We start from the raw sequence: 24940 nt of genomic DNA, 5'->3' as shown, positions 1-24940 counted from the left end.
TGGGATAGGCTCCAGCGCCCCCCGCGACCCTGAAAAGGATAAGCGGAAGCGAATGGATGGATGGATGGATGCATTTAAGGTCATCCCGTTTGGTTTTTATTTAAGACGAGGATTTGTTCCACTGTGTGATGGCCGAGTTTCTTTTCTTGGAGATAGTTTCTCCTGCCTCAGAGAAAATCCTCTCACATGGAACAGAAGACGCTGGAGTGCAGAAAGTGTAGATATACAGGTATACCGTCTTCCTGGGTCCCACAGACAGCTAAAACGATTTTAAAAAAAATTAAATTGTTGCGCATTTTGTAGAATAACATTTTAAGATTATTTTAAAAATGCATATTTTTTTAATATTAAATTTAAGTCAAATGGAAGTGTTTCTTAAGTTATATAAGGATATTTATATTATGAAAAGCAGATTTCTGACATTTTAAGTTTTTCACATTTTAAGATAAAAAAATAAACACACAAAACAAAAACAAACAAGAACTGAAAGCTGGCAAACCCACCCAACTGACCAAAAACCAACTCAAAATGCTCCCTGGCTGTAGCCCAGGTGGCAGAGCCAACCCGTTCTCACTCCCAAAGCGTAACATTTTACACTAGGTGACAAATCGTCACCTGCTACACGTCCGCCAACAGCTCCACGTTCTCCCTCTGTACTCGTGCCTGCCTGCAACAAAGCGAGCGCGAGCGATGTCTGTCTCGCGCTAGCAGCGCCTGTCCATCATAAATTTATCATCATATTCTGTATTATAATTTACTTTTTTGTGTTTGATAAGGTTTGTGGTGTTGCCGCACATGTCACAGACTGTATATTGGCTGTTTACACGACTCCACTTAAGACTAACTAAATAAGCGAACACGCGTGAGTCTGTATAAATTTATACGGCTCCATTTATACAGCCGTATTTTGCGTATCACGACGACAGGGGGGGGGAAGAAGTAGTTCCTACCATTCCTAATTACTTTCTATTTTGTTCATGTTACTGATAAAATCCAAATTTGCCCAGATTACTAAAATATTGATATGTTAATATGAGAATCGATTCTTGAACATAAATATCTGCTATGGGAGGAGTCGATACTTCAGTATATTTCACGAAACTGCTCAACCACCTGCTGTTGGGATTTTTGAGGACTGCAGGAGAGCAGGTTTGAAGCAATGATTGTGGCTTGTGACCTATACTGCAGCCAGATGGCAGGGGGCGATAGAAACGGTTTAAAGAGGTTGAAAACCGCGCCCCGTGTGCCCGCAGTGGGCAAATACCTGCGCCTAGGGACACAACCGTTGCGGCATTTAATCATAAGGCTGAAAAATGATTAGTCATCCCTCCGCCCAAAACACAAACATACACCCGCTTCCGCCCCTGGCTTGTTATAGTAGGCTGCAATCTGAGCAGGTGAAGTTCCAGAAAAAAACTCGCTCCTGTCCGGCAGGTGAGTGTAACTACAAGCTAACAAGCTTGTATGAGCTGGATATAGCCTCTAAAAAGAAGTAGACGGCTAGTGCTTCTACACAGAGTGAGAACGGGCTTGTTCTTTACCGTGGTATGCTTTTTTTCTGTAAACGTCATTCTCCAGTCGCATTTAAACATTGCCGAAAGGGGTTTTCATGGCAGGTAATGCAGTACGGTGCGCCTTTATTTCCTAGAAAATGACGCAGTGTTGTTAAAGTTGTTCACTGAACAGAAAACAAGGGACTGCTGGTCACGTGATCACCAGACCAGCCTGCAAATCGGCTTCAAATCATCAACGGACATCGTTTCAGGAAGTGATCACACAACAGAGCCGGGAGCGAAAAGAGACGGCGTAGGCCTAACAAGGTCTGAAGAAGTATCAAATGAATACAGCGAAAGTTACAGGACCGAGCCGACAGCGAGAACTGATGATCAGCTGACCGATCAGCTGATCACTGCCGTCAGACTCTATGAGCTTTTCGCAGTGGCGCCAGATCAGCTGAGATCCTCCAGTTCGCCCAATCAAGTGTTTAAAAATCGGGGAATGAAATAGGGGCTATTTTGTCATATCTTGCTATTTTACAGTATTTTATTTCAGAATAGTCGCCTACAGCAGAGTTGAGGTTTTTTCTAAAGGATGAAATAATTAATAATCTATTAAAAACGTTTTTTTACTTTGAGACTTCTAAGTCATTTGAGACACTACAGTCAATAAATACAGATATTTTTTTTTAGAAAAGAAAGGCGAACTGAAACTTACACTGGTGCATTTTAAGAGTAAGGAAGTGCTTTAATAAAGATGGAGAGTTGAAATCTGAGTAATAGATATAAAATGAAAATTATTCACAAAAGTTATTACAAGTAGCAAATCAACAAATAAAAAAGGCATGTCACGGGTAAAATAAAGATTTTCTTCTTATTATTATCCTTTTTTTAGTGAATGCTGAGGTATGTTATGTATTGTTTTATATCATTGTTTTGAATGTTTATGTATATGTTGTATACGTTGTAGTGACTACCGAAATCTTCCCCAGAACGATGAATGTGAGGAGAGTGCAAAAGACAGTTCTGAGTGTGGAACAGGAAGAGGGGCTCGGCGCTCGGGTCCGCAGGAGCATTGGGAGAAAGGAGGTACGCTCTTCAGCTGTCATGCTGCTTGCTGAAAATGCACTCAACAGCACTCCTCAAACATATGCTGCATATTTTATTTCCAGCTGAGGAACCTGGATCCTTTTTTGATGCTGGATGAGTTTAGAGTGAGCAAGCCAGCGGGATTTCCAGACCATCCTCACAGAGGATTTGAGACGGTGAGGCTGTGTGAGTGTGTGACCAAAGATTTACAAGTTCCAGATTCTCAAGTTTGGGAATTTGCTGCTCTTCCTTCCTGCGTTTGGTCTTTCTGTTTGGGGGGGGGAGCAATCAGTTTTGTATTTTTCCTTTAGAAAATTATGAGAATTCTTTCAGTGTTTTACAACACTTAATAGACAAAAAAAGAAAAGATTTAAAATTTGCATTTTTAAAATCAAAATCTGCAACAGGTTGCAAAGCAGCGTATGAATGTACAACGTGAAAGTACTGCAGTTGTCAACCTTTCAACTAAACGTTGTCACACAGTTTAACTAGTACATCACCAGCAGGTGAAATTCCTCCTTTTGTCACTAGATGGTGACATTAGGACAAGGCCCAGGAGATAAATGTACCACCTTCATTTATACAAACATTATTTCAGGTTGATTGACCTTTTTAAAACATAGATAAAGTCCAAGGTAGAAAAAACACTAATATTTCATGCCACTGTAAAGTTTGCATAAACTCACCTTTTACCCAGAATGCTTTGCAAGGAAACGTGCAAAGAATCAAATGAAGAAAAAAAAAATCCCCTATTTTGAAATGACCAAATGCCCCAGCTATTAGTGGAGCAACTTTACTTTTGTGGGAGAGGTTATTTTAAAATAAATGCCAAATATTTGTGCATATTTTTTTACTGAATTTGTGATCCACATTTAGAAGCTTGAAGGTCTAAATGTGATTTTTTTTAAAGCAAATTATTTTCTAAAAGGTGATGTTGTCTTCACCTTTTGCATTTTACTCATTAATCGTTTTATGGATCACACAAATTAAATATGAAGTAGCCAAAGCTCTTTCTAGAATGGATATCACAATTTACACAAAACATCAGCAAAGCTGCTACCATAGCTATGAATCAATGAAGTGTGGCAGGCTTGACTTGTGTCTTCATAGTCTTGAAAACCCAGACGTTGTCCTTAGATTGCCGGACTTCCCCCAACTTTATTTGATTTGGCAGATGCGACTTAAATCTCCTGGTGTGGGTGGACAGGACTAGGCTTCACTCCCAGCATGCCTTTCAGCAGGTGTGTTTGTACACACTTACATGACTTTTGAAATCACACAGCTGTGGAGACAGATCGCATGCAGTTCACTGCGGGAGCCCAAGCGTTCCTCTCTTACACAGATGTTCACCTTTGAGCTTTTGACCTTACTGTCAGTACTTCTCTTCCTGTCTACTCTGACCACTCTGAAAAAAAGTCCATATTTTTAAAAGTTCCTGCTTAAAAATAAGTGAAAACAAGCCTTTTTGTGTTAATGAAGCAAATAAAACAATGGTAGAGTTAATGAAAAATTTTTTTATGTTTTATAAAGGATTTTGCCAAAACCTGTTTAGTAAAGGTGCCATAAAAGGGAAAAACTCTAATCATGCCTTTTTTCAATTTTAACTGTGACTAAATACTGATAATGGGTGATTATGCTGTTTATATGTGTCTTTCAGGTAACATATCTTTTAGAGGGGAGCATAGCGCATGAAGACTTTTGCGGCCATTCAGGACGACTGAAATCTGGAGATCTGCAAGTATGGCTTTCTACAAGGGGACCTCTAATGATTTTTCATATGTATACAGTATACTGTTAAAGTGGTGGATGCTCATATTAAACAAGGTCAAAGTTTCAAATAAGGAGTTCTGCACTGGCAGGAGTATTCCCTCTGAGCTAAAAACTCAGACCTTGTTCAACAAATCATACACTGTACATAAAAGATGGAAAGAGCCATCATGATGTCACCCTTTAATTTTTATGCCGCGTTTTTGTAACTGACTTCGACTAGAAAGTTAGCCAGAGTTCATAAGTTACCAGCTAAGCTTGGCTAGCAAGGTACCTCCATATATGACATACCTACGGTGGCTGGGAAGTGCAAAGCGCAACAAATTAAAAAACGGCAACAAATAAAAAATCCGCAACAAATTAAAAAACCACAACAAATTAAAAATCCACAACAAATTTAAAAAACGGCAACAAATTAAAAATCCACAACAAATAAAAATCCACAACAAATTAAAAATCCACAACAAATTAAAAAAAACGCAACAAATTAAAAATCCGCAACAAATTAAAAATCCACAAAAAATTTAAAAAAAACGCAACAAATTAAAAAACCGCAACAAATTAAAAATCCACAACAAATTAAAAATTCACAACAAATTAAAAAAACGCAACAAATTAAAAAAACGCAACAAATTAAAAATCCTTGACGGAAAGGGATTGTCTGAAATACCGGAAGTGACACAACGATTAGCCTAATAGGGCTTTTGGAGAGTGATGTCGCGAGAGGGGGTGTGGCCAGGATTTTTGGTTGAGGCGCCATGTTTCTGGGCCGAACAAAGCGCTAGTGAAAGAGGAGCGAAAGTACACGGATAACCCCAGCTATGGTTCGTACTTGCTGTGCGGTCGGTTGTAAAGTTAGATCGCACGACCGGCAAGGGAATAAGGTTGAAAATGGTTTATCTTTTCATTCTTTCCCCACCTGGAAGCAACATGAGGCAGCTCATGTATCGGATGTTACCAAAAGAAGGCGTCTAGTCTGGATAGCAGCTGTGAGACGAGCTGATATCCAGTTCTCTTCCATCTCCAAATATCTGTTGGTGTGCTCCAGACATTTTCATTCCGGTAAGTTATGGATATGTTCATATCACTCTTTATCCGGTCTTTTAAGTCTGACATCACTAGCCGTGTCTTGGTCAAACTCCGCTGCAGGTCCATAAATCACACGATCACTGTGGCATCACGGAGTGTTGAAAAACTATCTAAAGTCTTTCATCTGTAATAAAATGATCAGCGTTCTGCTCTACCATGTGTAACAATTGAGTTTATCATCCAGGCATCCATGAAAACGAAATTAGCTGGAAGTTAGCTCGCTAGATTCCATCTAAATACAATATAGCATGTCCTAACTGAGGGATTTTGGAAACAAATTCAAACGTACAGCTCTGTTATCACTTCCAACATAAATGAAGACAGAAAACTAAACAGCAGTGACGTTTGTAGGGTTACTGAAGTTTGGCTAGCTGGCGTATAATGATGTGCTACGTGACGGCTAGCGACACAGCTATGTGAGCAATATATAAACACTCTAACTTTTTCCACTTGATAAAAGTTATCGTGAGGATTCTCGGTGGTCAGGAACAAATGTAATCTCATGGCAGGATGCTGTAAACGGACCAAACTTCAGCCAGGAGAACAACTGAGATAATCCATCCACAAGGATGAATAGGATTAGTCATTCATATACTGCTGCATGGGCTGGGCTGTAGCTACATCGTAAGGTTTTAAAAACTGAGCTTTCAAATGATTAGTGGTGATAGAAGCAGAGGGAGGCCAACAGTGATCACTTACTGTTTTTAGGAGTTTTTTGAGATTAAATAGAAGACAATACAAAACTTTAAACATGTTAACAACACAAAACCCATATTAAACGCAGACTACTTTAGGCCTGGAAGCAGGATTTGTCACACCGTCACTTAAAGACCAGATAGCCTATTAGTTTTCTTTTCGATGCACTCTGAGGTCATAGCAAATTAGAAAAAAAAAACATCCTAATGAGTGATTTTGCAGAACTACGTTCTATTTATAGACTTGCTAATTTGGCATTATTGCAGCAAACCAGCCAATGAAATAGATGAAACATCGTGACTGGGTTCCAGCGCTACACAAGGGACCTGCTTCAAACATACCACCATGCCAATCAGATTACTTCTTCCATGTGAGGGTGAAGAGGTGACCCTTCTGGATAAGACAGTAAAGGTTTGCTGCCGTTTTGGTGAACAGTGTGGTAGTAAAACCAGGGAAAAATGAAACTTGCTCCTGTTAAATATTCTTAAGTCTTGTGCTGTATAGAATTTGTTTCCAAAATCCCTCAGTTAGGACATGCTATATTGTATTTAGATGGAATCTAGCGAGCTAACTTCCTGCTAATTTCGTTTTCATGGATGCCTGGGTGATAAACTCAATTGTTACACATGGTAGAGCAGAACGCTGATCATTTTATTACAGATGAAAGACTTTAGACAGTTTTTCAACACTCAGTGATGCCACAGTGATCGTGTGATTTATGGACCTGCAGCGGAGTTTGACCAAGACACGGCTAGTGATGTCAGACTTAAAAGACTGGATAAAGAGTGATATGAACATATCCATAACTTACCGGAATGAAAATGTCTGGAGCACACCAACAGATATTTGGAGATGGAAGAGAACTGGATATCAGCTCATCTCACAGCTGCTATCCAGACTAGACGCCTTCTTTTGGTAACATCCGATACATGAGCTGCCTCATGTTGCTTCCAGGTGGGGAAAGAATGAAAAGATAAACCATTTTCAACCTTATTCCCTTGCCGGTCGTGCGATCTAACTTTACAACCGACCGCACAGCAAGTACGAACCATAGCTGGGGTTATCCGTGTACTTTCGCTCCTCTTTCACTAGCGCTTTGTTCGGCCCAGAAACATGGCGCCTCAACCAAAAATCCTGGCCACACCCCCTCTCGTGACATCACTCTCCAAAAGCCCTATTAGGCTAATCGTTGTGTCACTTCCGGTATTTCAGACAATCCCTTTCCGTCAAGGATTTTTAATTTGTTGTGGTTTTTTAATTTGTTGCGGATTTTTAATTTGTTGCGTTTTTTTTAATTTGTTGTGGATTTTTAATTTGTTGTGGATTTTTAATTTGTTGCAGTTTTTTAATTTGTTGCGGTTTTTTAATTTGTTGCCGTTTTTTAATTTGTTGCCGTTTTTTAATTTGTTGCGGATTTTTAATTTGTTGTGGATTTTTAATTTGTTACGGATTTTTAATTTCTTGCGCTTTGCACTTCCCAGCCACCGTACATACCAACTACTTAGTGCAACAGTCAAAGAAAATACTAAAATTCCGATGATTCAACTAAAATGTTCCACCAATGCCAAACGTGGTATATTTCAGCCATTTGAATTAGCAATGCCGAAGTTTTGAGAGACAACTAAGACTTTAGCTGACTCCATTTGGTAAGTTCAATATTTTTATCACAATTTAAACAAGAGTGCTAACAAATCAACACTCTATAGTTGTCATAAAAAGGGAAATTAGTTTTAGAGACCAAAACCAAACTTGGATATAGCCCTTATAAATCTGGAGATTTTATGGATTCATTCACTCTTCAAGACAGCCTCAAGTGGTCATTCAGGTAGCTGTTCTTTTTTTTTTTCACTCCCACAGTGGCTTAATTTTCCAGTCCCAGAGGCTGCCAGTTGGCACTGATATGTGGATTTTGAACCAAGCACAGCTGTTTCCCAGTATATCCAGTGTTTGCGCTAAGCCTCTATTGACTATAGCCTCATATTTGGATTCAGTAAGGCAGGGGTGTCAAACTCAAATACACAGTGGGCCAAAATTCAAAACTGGAACAAAGTCGCGGGCTAACAATAATATTTATTGAAAAAAAAACTTCCTCCAGATATAAGAATGACTCTTTTCTTATGGACTCAAATAAGTTTTGCTGGAAAACTGAATATGGAACAAGCAAAGCTTAATACTAAACAATATATATATTAGCTGTATAATACCAGTAGGCCAGCTCTAATAGTAATTTGGTATGGCTTCGCGGGCCAAATGTAATTAGGCTGCGGGCCAAATTTGGCCCGCGGGCCAGAGTTTGACACCTATGCAGTAAGGCTTCAACAGTAGAACAAGACTTAAGTTTATGAGAGCATATGAATCCTCACAAAACTCATTACATATGCATTACAATGTTGTGCACTCACACTAATTGGATATTGTGGCCTCTGGGATGTTTCCTCTGTTTTAAAGTAGTAAAGCAATATTCACACAAACACAGCCCACTGACTCAGCTTCAGTGTGCAGCAGAGGTTTAGTCCGTTCAGCTGGATTTGTTCTAACCCACCCCGTGCACCCTCAGTTGGCTCTTGTGGGAGCTGCAGATGCTCAAACAGACGCCTGCCTGTCCTAACTGAAAATCTAGACTATGTAGATGAAAGCAGGTTTTCATTAGAGGAAGAGGTGAAGAAGCGATCAGCAAAGAAAATGTTTGAGAATGTTCTTGGGTTAAGTTCAGATACGATGGAGCGTCGTAATGATTTTAGATGGTGACTCATTTTTTAAATCCAAACCAGAAGCTTTGTTCTAAGTTACAGATATTTCATACCTATTTAATGATAACAGATATTATTATTATTAATTTTCAAATTTTATTCTCTGGGATTTCCTAAGGGTTTGTACTAATTTTCTGCTACATTTATACATTTTTAATTTTCCAGTTTACATCAAGTAACTGATAAATAAAAACCTGCATGATGAACACTCTTAGATAAATGTTAAGTGGGCAGATATAGTTAAACAAGGTTGTGAGCTCAAATTTCTAAAGGAGATGAGGAGAGACTCCCAATCTAAATTTGCAATTTTTTTCAAAGTCTATCAGTGGTTCTAGTTCCTTCTGGGCTGTGCTGTGTGGGTGTTTTTTTGGGGTTTTTTTTTTGTTTAGGTGGCTGTCAAACAGTATTACAGGACACCCGCCTAGAAGAACCCAATAAATATAGTTGCACTTAGTTTAAGTTATATTTCATTATTTGTGTACATACACACTCTTCTATCTAAAAAACACACATTGGCATACTGGTGACACCAGACCAAAAATGAGGGGATCACCAAGGTTTCAACACATCCTCTCAGGGAGATTTATGTCTGTACAAAATTTCAACATCCACTGTCAGCTTTTCAAAGCTGTTTTTTCCAAAGTGATGAATCAGTCGCTGATCACCACCATCCACACGTGTTAGGCCCTACACCAAACCATTGAAATGCAAATAGTATCCAGCCCACCTCTAATCCAAACACAAAATTCAAACAGACAATAATAAACTGTAATTCTTTTCATTAGTCCTATCATACACATGCTTGCACATCATTTGTGAGTGTGTCTTTTGTACATGTGAATTATTTCTCCTTGTCCACCAGTGGATGACTGCAGGACGGGGGGTGGTCCATGCTGAGATGCCCATGTCAGAGGAGCCGGTAGTGGGCTTACAGTTGTGGGTTAACCTGTCAAGGCAAGAAAAGATGGTGGAACCTGCGTACCAGGAGCTTAAAGGCTCAGATATCCCCAAACCCAGCCAGGGAGGAGTTGCAGTCACTGTGATATCTGGAGAAGCTTTAGGAGCAAAGGTGTGTGCATGTGTGTTTGTTTTTGTAATTCATCTGCAGGGATCTGATGTCACTAAAACCTTTGTCCTACCAAGTCTATCAGACTACCACCCTAAAACTGGGCATGGTGTTTAGTTTCCTGTTAGCTGCTGATCTCATGATGATTGCTCATTTGCTGGATGCTTGAGGCAAAAAGGAAAAGCCTACAAACAGTATGTGGGTGTGTGTGTGCATCTAGGATAGGGGAAGGAGCCTGTTACTGCACTGTTTGACCAGAGTGAGTGTCTGAAAAGAGGAAACTACAAATAAGAAGCAGATTGTTCGGCGCTGTGAGGGTTGACTTGTTAGTTAGTTGTGGTTTGCCTTTGTGCTTGTTCTAATACTTTTGTGAACATCGGTGGAAGTTGATGTGGAGGTTGTTTAAGGAAGTGGGCACTATTGACACATTTTAGGTTAAATGTAAGACTGAAAGTGAAGGAAATTGATCCAACTAGTTGTTTGAAGTATGTGTTTGTGTTCATCCATGTATGTGGACTCTAATATACCGACAATCAGAATGTTTTATTAATACCAGAAGACATTATGTTGTCAGTGTTCCTCACGACAGTAAGAAAAGTAACTAAACAAACGAAATTAAATAATACAATATATTACACACTTGTACAGTGAGGGATTGTATAGTGAGAAATGATCAAAGTTCCCAAGGCCATAGTAAAAGGACTTGGAAACAGTTTGCTGCTTGTGATATACGTGTGTGTGTGTGTGTGTGTGTGTGTGTGTGTGTGTGTGTGTGTGATGAACAAGGTTACTGCTGGTAACATTAAATCCTCTGATGTGTGCTGTGTAAAAAGAACAGTTCAAAGAAAGCATTAAAAGCCTCAAATGACACCAACATTACATTTATTGGTTAAGCTCATCACTTTGGTCTCCTGCCATCGTATCTATTTTTTTAAACCGGCAAGTTAGTTTAAATTTAATTGTGCCCAGTTTTATTCCCACACTTTGTAAATGTTTTCACAATACACTTTTAATTGCTGTTTACAGTACAGCCTTCTTGGGACAGCAACCATGTCACAATACACATCTGGAACAAAAATAAAGAGACCAAAGTGGAAAAAATGTAGCCTATGACTGTTACTGAGTCCCTCAAAGTAAGACATAAATAAACAAAGTACTACATGAATGTGATGACATTCACATTTGAAGGAGACTTTTTCCTTATCTTAATGCATTTATGTCAAAGCACTAGTCAGCTATGGTAAATTAAGACTAAGACTAGTCTTAATTTACCATAGCTGACTCCACATCGCACTCCACCAGGCACCTATGTAACACGTACCGGTGCAATACTCGCAAATATAATAACTGTTTAACAATTACTCAAATATACTCAAATATTTTATATCTTCAAACAAAAGAATAACTGTGTAACTCTCCTTGTTGCTGTCTTGCTCTCTCTTGTTTTCTTTTTCTGTTTCCTTTTTCTTTTGTTTAGTCCAAGATCTACACGAGAACTCCGACGTTATACCTGGACTTCAAATTGCAGGCAGAGGCCACGCATGTGCAGCCTGTCCCTCAAGGTAGGAAAAATTAGAAACTAGTTTCTCTAACATGAGTTGATAATAATAAAATTCTTAATCATGTCTTTGATGATGCTTACATAAACATCTTGTGGTCACTCTGGGAATGACGCCGTCTGTTACTGAACTATTGGTTCTCCAGTGTTGTTGCCAGGAGGGGACTGTGTTCTCCACAGGCTGTGTTGAATATTGGCATATTTGTAAAAGAGACAGAACAATGACTAATGCTTCTGGATATAAGAAGTGTTTCAAACTACTTTTTTCTAAAGCAACAGTAAAACAAACTCCAAACAAATGTTTGGCTTTTAAAATAAGACTTTTTAGAATAAAAATTAGGTTGAATCCATGGTTAATAAAGCCTCTTGTTTCTATCCATGATACCACTTTGAGACTTGGTATTCTATAATCTTCAAATTTTCATATGTTCCTTTTTCCAATAAATAAATAAATAAATACAAATCCTAGATCACAGCACAAAATGTAAATAGCAAAATGCATCTGCAAATAATTATAAGGCTTTATTTCATTAAAACATAAATGACCTGTCAAATGTTAAAACTGAGAAGTTGTGAATTAAATTAAATTTATGTCAGTGTCAACAACCTTTTTTCCGATGCCTACAAATGTCCAAAAACACAATAAATTCAGGTGGAGGTGAATTGTCTTTTAAAACAATTGACCTATTTTGTTATTACGCCTGTACTTAAGATATGATGTTTCTGTGCTTGACAGGTTGGACCACGTTCATCTACACACTATCAGGATCCACTCATGTTGGTAAGTTTCTTCTTTATTTGACTAATTATTACTTTCCTAATACCTATTTTATTGTTTCTTATTGTTTAACAGCTCAGATTAATGTAAGGAGATTGGTTGTGCTCCACCTGAATTCTTCTGAAAGTTGATCTGGTCATTTTTGTGTGAGCTTGCTGGCAGGCAGACAGCCTTTCGAGGGTAGTGCTCTGTTTGGATTTGTGCACTGGTTTCCCTCCTCGCTCGTCCTGGGGCCTTATCAACGTTACAAAAATGTGTGTGATCTCAGTCCAGCTGCATCTTCCTTTCAGCTTGATGGATATCGACTGTCACTCAGCTATGATCTCTTTAGACTAGATCACTGCAGGTGATCCAGCATCTCTGGAAATATAATAGTGCACCTGTGTGTAAAATACCACCATCTCACTGCTTGGCTTCTTATGCTGCATCAGTATTCCTGTTTGGTCTGTGAACTATATTGTTTCATGCTTATTGAACAGCATGGTGTGATCAGGGAATTCCCCTCACATGCGAACAAACTCTCTCAGAGAATGAACTCATTTTCAGAGGCTTTGTTAGTTTGTTGAAACCTGTTGTGTTCTGTCAGAATTTCCCTTTTAATATCCTTCATTATGATTCAGTTGCTCCATTGTTACACTGCAGGGTCTCTCAGACTGGCTGTAATTTCGAGCAGATGTTTGATGACACGAGAGGATGAAAATGAGTTCTAAGATTAAAGAAGTTATTTGATTTTAAAGTCTCTAACTCTACAGGCAGTCCTCCCAAATCAGCACCAGCTGGCTTTGATGAATGAATCCAACACAAGTGGGATTGGCTGTGTTTCTCAGCATTTAGTGTTGGTGTTGCGAACAAACTGCTCAAGCAGGTTGAAAGTGTAAATGGCTGAAACATGGAGGTGGCAAATTTACTCTTTGTTGCTAATGATGCTTATTTCGACTCACAAGCCACAAACTTAATCACTTATATTTGTATTTTGTGTTGCTCTGTACATGATTTATGGCGAAGTACAATTCTATGGATGAAATGTGTACTCAGTTTCATTCGTCATAAGAAAAAATGGGATTAATGTGGCAAAATGCTGGGAAACTGTCACATTTAGAAATATAAATGAAGAATTTAACAAATATTATTATTATCATTATCAATATGTCAAACTTATAATATGTTTGAGATCATTTAAGGCATCTTAAAACAAGTATGAATACCTTTACTCAAAGCAAAAATATATAAACTGATGTCAGTATAAAACGTGAGATCATCACATTGAATTGTTTTGCAGCACGGTAAAAGATACAAATATCACGCAGCTGAACTTGTGCTTTGCTTTTACTCGCTCACAAATATCATGCCTGGAATATTGGACTTCCCTTTCTTTTCAAGGCCCAGATGAGGAGCAGCAGCAGGTGGAGCCTCATCACACTGTGGTGTTTGGGGATGGAGACTGTGTCAAATTTGAAAACAAGGTTAGAAAAATGTCTTTCACCAGTAGTATGCTATGGGAATTTTCCACCCCCATGTCATCTAGTGGTGTCTGTGAAGGTTCTCAGTCATCCAGGTCATCGTAGTCAAAGGAGCTTGCGAAGAAGCTCTAGTGGTGATTTTTCTGCCTTTGTGAGGTGTTTTTAGTGTGAACTGTCAAGATGCAAGGTGCTGAACCCTAGATCTTTCCTCATGCAGTGTGATTGGTAGAAAGCACTTAAAGCTTTAGAATAAAGTGCCTTGTAAATGAGACTTGTAGTAAAAGTGCTATTAAAGCACCAGTCCATTTACCAAATGGTGAACATGTCTTTAGTCCCTATCTCTAAGCGGGGAGCTACTGACTTTGAATTGTGAAAAACGTTAGTCTGTCCACTTTAAATTCAAACAAATATTACTTCATTTCTTCTTGTGTTTTTTTCCTTAGGGCTCCGAGGTTTCCCATTTTGTGCTGATCGCTGGACAACCAATCAACGAGCCTGTGGTACAACACGGTTAGTCATTGGTGTCCTTTCCTCCATGCCGGCACAAAGTCACTGACAGACAAAAAAAGATGCTTTGTGTTTTTAGGGTATAGTTGATGTAACACAGCTGTGATGTAACACTCGTGTTGTGTCTGCTGTTCAGGTCCATTTGTCATGACCACAGAGGACGAGATCAGAGAAGCTTTCAGAGACTACCAGAATGGCAGAAATGGCTTTGAGAGGGCTCCAAACTGGAGATCCAAGATCAGGGATTCTGTTTGACCACCATATCCTGACACTCTTTTAGTATTTTAGTATTTAGTATTTATTTATTTATTGTCATTGTCAAGAACAATGAAATTGCGTTTGGGGCTTCCATACAACCCAAAAAAAAGAAGAAAATAATAAATACCCCTTAAAACCCAAGTGTACATATTTAACCCAGTGTGACTCCAATGCACAGAAAACATTTGTTACTACAGAAAAAACATAAGGTGGTTTTAGTTTGGGATAATCATATAAAGATGGGAAAAGTTTAGTTTTTGAGAACTTGTTTTTATTTATTAATCTTTGATTTATGTGTGATTAAATTAAACTTGTTACATGAAATGACCACAGCAGGAAATATGCTTGTAAGAACTTCGTTGTGTTTTGGTACAAAGTAGCAGGGTTTGAATCATTTAACATGAAGTTAAGGTTACAGTAATGCAGTGGCCATGGTAAGAAGAGACACTGGCTATCAGTTTGAAACAGGAAATGGATAGACTACCCTGACCTCCTCACTCAACTGAGAGTAACTCTATAACACTCCCAGAGTTATTATGGCCACTACAGGTCACTGTCAAGTGTTTCAAAGGGTTGCTGTTTGCACAAACAACCTGTGGAGCTGTTTCAATCGGGGGGCAATCATTATCATTTATGTGAGAGTTACAGCACTGTGCAAAAGTCTTGAGCCACACCTCATTTCTTTATATTTTGCTTCCAAAGTCTGAACCAACAATTCTCCAGACTTCCTTGACTGTTTTATTTTTTGTAAAGCCATTTAATACTGACCAATTAATCATTCAAGAGATAAGCCAGTGTTGTTGTTACACATAACAGGCAACTTAACAAAGAACCTATTTTAAATTGGCACTTTGTTACTAGCAGCCTCTCACAAAAACACACAATTTATTCCCATTTTTGTAGCTGAATCTCTGAAAAATGCCAAAGAAAACATAGTTTGACAGACAGAAATTAGTAATTATGTACCAGCAAGGTGATTTCCGAAGAGGTATCAGCATGATGTGCAGTGTGTCCTTGAAACAAACTGCAGAAACTGGGCAAATTATCTACAGGAAATGAGTGGTATCAGAAAGTCAATGTTCTAAGAAATAGGAGAAAAACCTGACACAGGAGCTTAGAGATGTATCTGACCTTTCATTTGATCCATCTTTGGAAAGCTTTAAAGCACAAATTGACCTTCAAACTTGTTAGATTTGCCTTATACTGTATTTCCATGTATGTATAAATATGTTTCAGTAAATTGTTGCACCTATTTCCCATTTTCCTGGCAAAATATAAAGACATGAGTGGTGACTTCTGCATAGTCATAGCAGATTAATAGACTAGATGCCATGTGTAAATGCTCTTCTCAGATGTACTCGTGCTTTCTTTGGTGCCGGAAATGAAAGTGAAAGATTTAAGGTTTGATCAATGACCACTATAAGAATCATCCGTGTTATTTTACTGGTTTGTCAGCATTTCTGTCCAAATTTAACCACAATAAAAGTTTCTATGTTAAATAAAATGTACATTATTGCAAGCCTTGTGCTCCTACTTCTCTCCCCTTCTTGCTGTCTCTTCTCAGCCAGCGTCTGAGGTTCATTTTCCACAAACATCTAAACACAATTTCAATTCCCAGTTTGCTCTGCCTTCTCATCTCTCTCAACATCACAAATAAAAGTTTTAGCATAATATAACATGATAATTTGGGGGACGCTTAGCATGTGCTCTTGTCTTAGGATCACTGCTTTTATAAGGGAATAATTTAACAAAAGTAAAGTGAGATTCTTTAAATGTACTGGTTTGTGCCCAGTTAAAACCTAATAAACCACATGAAAGTCTTCAAAGCAATCCATAGTCATACAAATAATTGATTTTATTTATATGTCCTCACAGCACACATGTTGCTAGTGGATTACATTCAAAGACAAATGGGCTTGGAGGGGTGTGTGGGTGTGGTGTCTGTGAGACAGGGGTGGTGCCGGCATCTTGTTTCCCCTTACATGTTATAGCGGTCTGGATCACATTTAAAACACATGGTGTTGCTCTTTGGCTGTGTGTGGTTTGGCAGCTTCAGAAGAAAGGACATTGGTAGGGGGATTTAACAGGCAGGGGACTTGATCACTTGACAGACGGACATTAAAAAAGGGAAAACGGGAACACGAGGAACATAAAAAGCTGCACTTTGAGGCTGCAAGACCGGCAGCAGTGAAGGAAAGACAGGCATTCAAGCCTCCTGGAACTCAAGAGGCATCGAAACACCACAGCAGGAAGAAATGAAGACAGATAGTGGAGAATTTTCAATACGGATACTGTAACATAGCAGTTACAAGGAACCTAGAAGTCTGAACACAGAGGTTTTTGTTTAGTTTATCCAGCCACAGGCCTTTAAGCATATCATCGGCCTTGAATCTAAAACAGAGTGTGTTGATAAGAAGTCTTCAGGATAACCTTCATTTTCTTTTTGTCTGAGGCAATTTGCAAGGTTTAACTTGTAATAGCCTCAGCACTTAACTGGACGTCTCAACTTCTTATTAAAGCTTCAACAGGAAGAGGTGCTTGTTTTAAACACCCCCTTTCTCCATTTGGCTTGAGGGTGTCTGGGTGGCCGTGACAGGTTACGCCTGGCTCACGCACACTAGTTTTTGTCTGTAAGACCAAGAGTTTGTTTTGGACATACCTGGTCTGAGAGGACTTTGTGTTTGTGTGTGGTCTGAAGGACTCAGCTGGTCTGGGAAACCGAGTCAGAGAGGCAGCCAGCTCTAAGTGCTCTCTGCCAGCAGCATAAGGAACCAAGATCATATTGCTTCCTCAGAAAGAACGTCAAAGGATGATGATGAAGATGAAACGGACTCTGTGGAGAATTTCTTGCTTGGTGACTCTAGTGGTGGAGCTCAGCTGGATACATGTGGGCCACAGCGCACACAGGGAGGAAGCAAACAGGGTGAGTGCGGCTCGTTTGTACGTTTATGTTCTGTCTAAACTATGAAAACATGTAAAACGTCTGTGAGAAAAAGTGCAAGTTGATCTGTAACTTCAGCTGATTGAAGTGAGCCATTTCATTTTTTTTTTTTGCTGCTTCTTTCCTTCTTTCGTCCTTGTTTTTGCCTTACAAACTTATACTGCCACAGTTACTGCGATCCCATTAAATTCACATGTGAACATGTTTATTTGCAGCTGAAACCACAATTGTAAATGTGCAGCTAACATGGTAGTTACATTTGAGGGATTTTTTTAAAATAATTTAACTCTTTCTTTTTTTTACATAATTTCCTTCATCACTAGTCATTTCCACACCAAAAAATTCAGCCTCTTTTAGGTTCCCATCTTCCTTCTCTGTCCCTTCCCGTTTTTTTGTTGACGTCTTTCACATTTAAGTAGAAGCAAACCTGCCCCACCCTCCTCTTTTGTAACACTCTGATCCCATCAGAGGGTTTCGATCCATATAGCCGTCCAGAGGAAATAAACCGAGCACTGTGGAGCCCGTGACCATCCATCCTGCCGTGCCGCCACCCCTGTTATAGACCTACCATCTGGTGTCACGCTTTGACTTACACCCCACAAAAAATGGGACTGGGGAATTCCAAAATTTTAACTCAACTCTCTCCTTTCTCCTGCTTGGGTAGTTCACATCCTCTGCTCTTTAGTGTTTTACTCTATTTTAGCATGTCAACACAACAACAGAGCGCTAAAAATTGTAATCCTTTACAGGATTTACGAGGAGTGAGAAAAAAACTTGGTTGTGTTTGATAAAAGGTTACTCACATGTCTTATTCATTGTATTTTCAATTTATTCTGTCAACATCATCACTTCTGCGGTGGCATGACGTACAGCGTTTTGGTTTTGAGTCACAGCTGTTTATGGAGTTCCAAACAAAAAAAGTGTTCATGTAAGTCTGGCATATGCATGTTGGCCAACATGGGCTTAAATGGTTAACAAGGAAACCGCTTACAGGAAGCACAGTTAGGAAACTTTAAGCAGTCTTCAGAGGCAGGGAAATGTAACAAGCAAGTATTCTGTGGCAGCTGTTACTGAATTTAGTTTTATGCTCCATTTGGTTGTTTTTTAACCCAGTGCGTCTGACGCCACACTAGCAGCTCTCGAAGGATGTGCATACAGGATAGGCAGTGTTTTTGTAGAATGCTAACGGTGAAACGGCTAACATGCTAATGATCAGCATATGGGATTTTCCCAGGAAATCCTTCATTGTTCACTAAAAGTTGCTTATACCCCCATGTGACTGTCAAGATGTCGGAAGTTGAAAGTATGAAACTTTGCCAAACATGAAGTGAAAAGAATTAAGTTACTCCTATAATTTATTGGCAAAGATTCATTTTTGTTGCAGTTTTGCACCCGTATACCACTACAGGGGATTTTACATCAAAGAATCAAGATGTGCAGACTGTCACCTTTAATTCAAGGAATTTTACAAAACGTTCCTAATTAACAGACATTTTTATGAATAGTTCCCAATTTTAAGAGGCTAAAACATAACTGAATAATTGACTGACTTTGTCTAGTGGATTAAAAGAAAGTATTTCATTAAATGAAATTGAAAGACAGATCAATTTTTTTTCCGCGGCAGGCTTAGTGTTGGAGTACAGAATAAATTATAAAAATAAAATTCAAATGTCGGCTTAGTCTACATATGCATTTCGTATAAATTCAGCAAGTAGGTTGCAAATAGGTGCTCTGTTTAAGATAATAGATTTCTTCTAGTAGAACAACATTAGTTGTTGTAAAATTGTTTGCAAACAGAGGGAAAAAACCAAGTTGGTAACTTTCATCTAATATATGTTTCTTACCGATCACCAGGGAAACACAGACATTTGACACTAATGAATTACTGTAGACCCTCCTACTATTCATGCACAGAGATCAGCTGTAGTATCAGCATTCTCTGAAAAACCGAATCAGTATCTGGTGACTGAATAATCCATACCTGTTGATCTCTAATCTAGATTTGCAGCATAAATTACCATGGTGTCTAACACTGAGCTACCTTTGTAGTACAAAAAACCCAAGGTTAACCTTGAAGTTTACCTTGAAGTTACTTGAATAGGAAAAAAGTCCACAATCAATAGACTCATAAATGTAACTGCAGTGTGAATACAATGTGATGCAAACCACTGGTCACATTCAAGAACATTAAATACACAATTTGCCTTAAAACATCTACAAGAGCCTGATCAGTTCTGGTAGAAACAAAATTCTTTAGACAGATGAAACCAAGATTAACTAAGGATAATGGGAAAATTGGATTTTCTTCAGTGGCCTAGTCAACCATCTGGTTGGCAGTTAGGAAAGTCAAAACTGAAGGCAGAAAGACCCCAAAACAGGGAGAAACTGAAGGTGGCTTCAGTAAAGACCTAATGCAGCACATGATGATGTTCACAGGGTCCAGTCTTAAAGCATTCATTGACTGCAAAGGATTTTCATCCAAGTATTAAACTCAATCCTTAAATTCTAGTACTTTCGTTTTGAGCCTCTAAAAATGGTTGTAAGCCTCAAGCAGTTACTCCAAAACTTTTGTCAAACCCCTTAAACTGATGCTCCAGGTCTGCACTTCAAACACATTTGTGGCGCTAGTGAGGCAAAAATGAGAAAAATTAAATAAATAAATAAATAAAAACAAAATTAAGGAGCTACCTGTATTTTATCTTTTAAAGCATGGTGTCTTAATTAAACTTGCTGAATAAGAAATTCCATTTATCACTGAGGTGGCTCTAATCATACTTGTGCGCTCCTCCTAATAGATCTAGTGTACCTATTTAAGCTATATAAATGCCCAGTATTGGATCGATTTAAAACCTCCATCCCAAAACAACCAAAGATCTCAAATAGAATGTCTGTCATTGCAGCAAGTAATCCAACAGTGGGAAAGGAAGGTGCGGTCGTCCTCGAGCCTGGATGAGCTGCTACGACTCGCAGACTTTCCTGACTGGAAACTGTGGAAGTGTCGACTTAGACTACAGCAGCCAGAGACCCTCACTTCTCCTCTCTCAGTGGGGTCACACCGTTCCACGCGCTTTGCTGCTGAATCCTACAGCTTGGAGATTCTTACAGGTTGATATCTACATATTTCGTGTAATGTGCAAGGCTTTATGTTTTATTTGCATTGAAACATTGCATTTTTCCTATTAAGCCATAGACGAAGAGTGGCAGCGTACACAGTGCATGCCCAGGGAAACCTGTGTTGACGTGGCTAAGGAGCTGGGCACCGACCACTCAGTGTTCTTCAAGCCACCTTGTGTGTCTGTCCACAGGTTTGTTTAAGATGGAGCATGAATCCAGAAATGACACCAATAACAAAAGGGATCATCACCGTATACACTGAAAAAACTGAAAGGTTTTCACAGGACTTGTGTAGTTCTCATCATAGCATTTCAATCAGGTTAAGGCCTGGTCTTTGACTGCAACACTTTTCTTTTTCATCCTTTCTGTTATAGAGTTGTGCTTGCGATCATTGTCCTGTTGCATAACCCTTTTTGATCCAACTTTTAGATGTTGGACAGATCGCTTCACATTCAAATCTCTATACAGAGACAGTGTTGGGAAAGTTACTTTTAAAATGTATTCCACTACAGATTACAGAATACATGGCCCAAAATGTATTTTGTAACGTATTCTGGTACGTTACTTAATGAGAGTAAAGTATTCTGAATACTTTGGATTACTTAATATATTATCATTATATTAGTATTTTACAACTACATGAATGTACTCTTGCTGTGTGATTTATTACTATTACTGAAGGTTATTCGCCTTAACAATACCAACTACATTTTTAAATCTTAATATAAAATGAGTAACAGTAGGTGGACATTAGGTAAGCCTGCACTGTTTGCAGCGATCTCGTATAGAAAACTATTTGGCGCGTATATAAAACAGGTCCGCGGCTCCGAACCATAGTAAAGGCACCTCTGGCTAATACGTTGGGTACTGTGTCGGGCTCGTAGCTGACAACTAGCTTTACTTTGTTATCTGGGTCAGCTTTGCTAGCAAGAGACAGAGAGAGAGGCGTTGAAAGACTGCTCTAACTGAACTTATTGTTTTGGAGGAAAAACAATTCATAAGGCTATGCCCTGCTAACCTACCTCAACAGCATAGCCTTATGAAACAGGAAAAGACCGCCATGTAATCCATTTATTTCAACAATTAACTGTATTCTGAATACCACCTTTTTAAATGCAAAAATGCCTCCGTGCCTTACAGTAACTGACCTCGGACTCAGTGTCCTGAGACATCCACTCCTGGAAGGATTGGCAACAATCTTGAATGTTTTCCACTTGCGAATAATCTTTCTAGCTGTAGAATGGCAGACGTCAGATTGTTTGGAAATGGCTGTATAAACTTTCCCAGACTGATGGACACCAACAGTTGTTTCTCCAAGAACATTGCTGATGTTCTGATGCATTTACTAGCACATCCATTTCATTTTGGCAGTTTTGGTCCTCCATACCTGTTATATTTTATGATCATTTAGACATGAAGAACTATCTTCAAACAAGAAAAATGATAGGTGCTCAGTCCGCGTACTTGGAGGTGCATACATTTCACTTTACTTGTTTTGCTGCTGCTGACAGATGTAGTGGCTGCTGCAATCAAGAGGGTGTCACCTGCAGAAACACAACTACTGAATATGTCAATAAAACTGTAAGTGATCACATCTCAGAAGACTAAGAGATTTTCTTTTCAGTTATCCTTTAATTACACCACGATTTGTCATCAGTCAGTCAGTGAAACCTGCATATTTGTGATTATGTGTGTGTATTTTTATATTATTAGGTCCTCAGTGTAATCCCATTCAAGTTTGTACCAGAACCTGTGCTAGTAAAAGTTGCGAACCATACAGAGTGCAAGTGTTTGGAGCCTGCAATAATACGACGGAACGCTCAACCTCACAGGGGCAATGGGTGAGTCTCAAACCCCACTCGTGTCTCTCAGCTGAATCTGTTTGATCTTTTGTTTTCCTCTTTTTCAAGTGATTTTGTTTGTTTGCAGCTGTGCTTTGGGCCAGCTGTCACAGGCAGAGGACTCCAAGAGACTGTGTGCCAGTGGATTCATTTGGGACTGTTCGTCTGAAAGATGCATACCTTACCCTTCCAGTACACCGGGTATGCAAACATGTTCCTGTCGTTTCAAATAGTTCCATTGTTAGGATCAAATGTGTGGCTGTGAGCAACAGACGGGACTGGCATGAGATCCCACCTTACAAGGTCTAATTCTCTGTTTGTGTGAACTAGTACTTCAACATCGAATCTAAAAAACTTGGGACACTGTAAAATGCAAATAAAGGCAGAATGTGATGATTTGCAAATTTTCCAAACCCATATTTTCACAGCACAGACAACCTATCAAATGTTTAAACTGAGAACAACTTTTAAACATACATAAAATACATAAATACATAAAAAGTTTAAATTATTTTGAAATTGATGCAGTAGCACATCACAAAAAAATGGGAATGCAACCATGTCTGTTTAGCGTCCACTCTTCTTTTAACAACAATCTGCAAAGGTCATTAAAGTGATGAGTTCAGCTGATGGATATTTGGGAGAGGAATGATGTCAATGGGAGCATATGTGGATCTTAAAAGTACATTTCAGATGTGCAAACTGACAATTCCTGAGGCACTAATGCACAGATACACCAGCAGAGATGGAGGCTTTTGAAATGAGCACTGATAACAATCCGGATGGATTAGCTAATATTTTCTTAAAATAACTCATTTTTAAACTCAGTTTAAATATTTGATATATTTTCTGTGCTCTTTTGTGAGTAAAATCTGGGTTATTTATTATTAAGATTTTATTTACATTTTACACATAATTCCAGTTTTTTAAATCAAAGTTGTAAATTCATTTTTCAGCAAGGTGATTATCAAAGTATAACCCTGTGACAATACAGTGATTCAGCTAATTGTGTCGTACTTTGCTTGTGCTCTAAAATTACCTCATTATTTTGTCTTTCTTAGAGCTTCCGCTCAGTTCGTGGATGCCAGATTGTGAGATAGACGTGGAACGCTGTGACTGTCTTCCTAGAACTGAGCCAACACTCCAGTCAAGAACCTCCCATCGCTGTCAAGTGAACTCCTCTATCTGTGCCCACAAGCATCAACGCTTTGACGAGGCATCATGCAGGTAGACCAGGGAGGGACCTTAACAGTATGCAAATTAGTCTGGGACATCTCTGTTCAGGTTTTATCTATAAGGGAAGTTATCAACAGGCACTCATGGGAGAATTTAGCCTCCCAGAAAGCTTCATTGGATAATAATTTTACATTTCAGTCACAGTTTCCTTGGGTTCAGGCAATAAAAATAATTGGTTTGGGGAATGATTATGGTTTGGTTTAAAATGGCCCGTTTGATTAGATCTTATTGGGAATTGCTTACAGAAAACCTTGAGGGCGAATGTACTTACCGCTAACCAAAATGCTTCTGTTCAGCAAAAAGTATCCCCCCATTTTCCAGCAAGCGAGCAGATTCACATCGGCAGCAGCCATCTTTATCACTGCCACAGTGATTAGCCCAGTATGGGCAAAGATGGGTGAGAGTTTGTTTGAGCTGAAATGATGTGCCACAGCAAATGGCACATGTCTCCAAGGCTTGTCTGACTAATGATGGGTTTTTCAGATATACTAATCTGCAATGGAAAGTATCATTACACATATAACAAGCCAGTCTCCAAACAGAAAATACAGAAATTTTGAGATGAAGATGACTAAAACACAAGAGAGATGCTGTATAAAGTAAAATGTTATTCCTAGCAGCTATTTATGCAGGATGAATGTCAACATCCACTCCTGCTGAGTGCAGGTTCATGCAGGGTGAAGGAGGCGTGAACTAAACGACTCCTCTTGTCTTCACAGATGCAGATGGCCCAAGTAGACGTCCACTGTGGAATAAACTACAACGACCTTCCCTCCAAGGATGTTTGGAGGCAGAGAAAAAAGACTTATAATTTATTTACAGTCCTATTTATGCAGATCACTTTAACTAATTATATTAGCTCACATGACCATGTTAATTGATGTTTAACATGCTTAATTTTGTTTTAATCAATGTGTAAAATTGAAGATTTGTACATTTGTTTTATGCACTGAATAGTTTATATTAAAAGACTATTTTTATAATTTGAACTTAATGTTTGGACTGTTTCATAAGTAACTAAAAAGTGTTTTGTTCCTTTTAGGTACTGGTTAATTTTCCCTATTGAAAATAAAGACTGATATAACCAGGAATTACAAGTTGCCCCAGCGAAATAAGACAACCTCAGCTTGTCTTAGATATCTATTTGAAATGTTTTTTAAACATGTCACTCTTAAAAAATGCAGTCATACAGTCAGCAACACCCACTGAGTCAAGGGTTGTTATTTCAGATGCATGTTTAAATCCCGACTATCTTGTTCCTTTGACTTTAGTTCATGTTTTTAAATATTTTTAA

At 38.7% G+C, this 24940-nt stretch overlaps 2 protein-coding genes across 8 annotated transcripts; both read left to right on the top strand.

Annotated features, from left to right (window-relative positions):
* Positions 1 to 1147: 1147 nt before the first annotated feature.
* On the top strand, positions 1148 to 16033 carry pir (pirin). 7 transcript variants are annotated; one of them, XM_082528144.1, is made up of 11 exons: positions 1148 to 1434; positions 2467 to 2585; positions 2669 to 2761; positions 4243 to 4323; positions 9750 to 9956; positions 11431 to 11515; positions 12248 to 12292; positions 13670 to 13752; positions 14193 to 14259; positions 14393 to 14543; positions 14693 to 16033. In XM_082528144.1, the coding sequence occupies exons 1-10, from the start codon at positions 1314 to 1316 to the stop codon at positions 14509 to 14511; spliced, it is 1020 nt and encodes a 339-aa protein (XP_082384270.1). In that variant the 5' UTR covers positions 1148 to 1313; the 3' UTR covers positions 14512 to 14543; positions 14693 to 16033. The 7 variants fall into 7 exon arrangements, with proteins under 7 accessions (XP_082384270.1, XP_082384274.1, XP_082384275.1 ...); XM_082528148.1 differs by having other exon boundaries at positions 1347 to 1434; positions 2489 to 2585; XM_082528149.1 differs by lacking the exon at positions 1148 to 1434 and adding an exon at positions 1458 to 1545 and having other exon boundaries at positions 2489 to 2585.
* A 447-nt stretch (positions 16034 to 16480) lies between these two features.
* On the top strand, positions 16481 to 24635 carry vegfd (vascular endothelial growth factor D). Its single transcript, XM_082538898.1, has 8 exons — positions 16481 to 17437; positions 20356 to 20560; positions 20640 to 20760; positions 22081 to 22150; positions 22283 to 22410; positions 22499 to 22611; positions 23472 to 23637; positions 24366 to 24635. Exons 1-8 carry the CDS (start codon positions 17324 to 17326, stop codon positions 24382 to 24384), a joined length of 936 nt encoding a protein of 311 aa, XP_082395024.1. The 5' UTR covers positions 16481 to 17323; the 3' UTR covers positions 24385 to 24635.
* The last annotated feature ends 305 nt before the right edge of the window (positions 24636 to 24940 follow it).

The sequence above is a fragment of the Aulonocara stuartgranti genome (assembly GCF_965226115.1).
Source record: "Aulonocara stuartgranti genome assembly, chromosome: 1".
Taxonomy (NCBI): domain Eukaryota; kingdom Metazoa; phylum Chordata; class Actinopteri; order Cichliformes; family Cichlidae; genus Aulonocara; species Aulonocara stuartgranti.
Note: the sequence above shows the minus strand (reverse complement) of the source record. Positions and strands in the feature narration are given on the sequence as shown.

What these genes read in the sequence shown, in the direction of transcription:
- pir (XM_082528144.1), top strand. Translation starts at nt 1,314, where the DNA reads ATGATTAGTCATCCCTCCGCCCAAAACACAAACATACACCCGCTTCCG. An exon ending in CTCACAGAGGATTTGAGACG is followed by an intron (nt 2,762 to 4,242) that starts GTGAGGCTGTGT and finishes TGTGTCTTTCAG; the next exon opens with GTAACATATCTTTTAGAGGG. An exon ending in CGAGCCTGTGGTACAACACG is followed by an intron (nt 14,260 to 14,392) that starts GTTAGTCATTGG and finishes TCTGCTGTTCAG; the next exon opens with GTCCATTTGTCATGACCACA.
- vegfd (XM_082538898.1), top strand. Translation starts at nt 17,324, where the DNA reads ATGATGATGAAGATGAAACGGACTCTGTGGAGAATTTCTTGCTTGGTG. An exon ending in ACAGGGAGGAAGCAAACAGG is followed by an intron (nt 17,438 to 20,355) that starts GTGAGTGCGGCT and finishes CTGTCATTGCAG; the next exon opens with CAAGTAATCCAACAGTGGGA. An exon ending in CAGCTTGGAGATTCTTACAG is followed by an intron (nt 20,561 to 20,639) that starts GTTGATATCTAC and finishes TTTCCTATTAAG; the next exon opens with CCATAGACGAAGAGTGGCAG.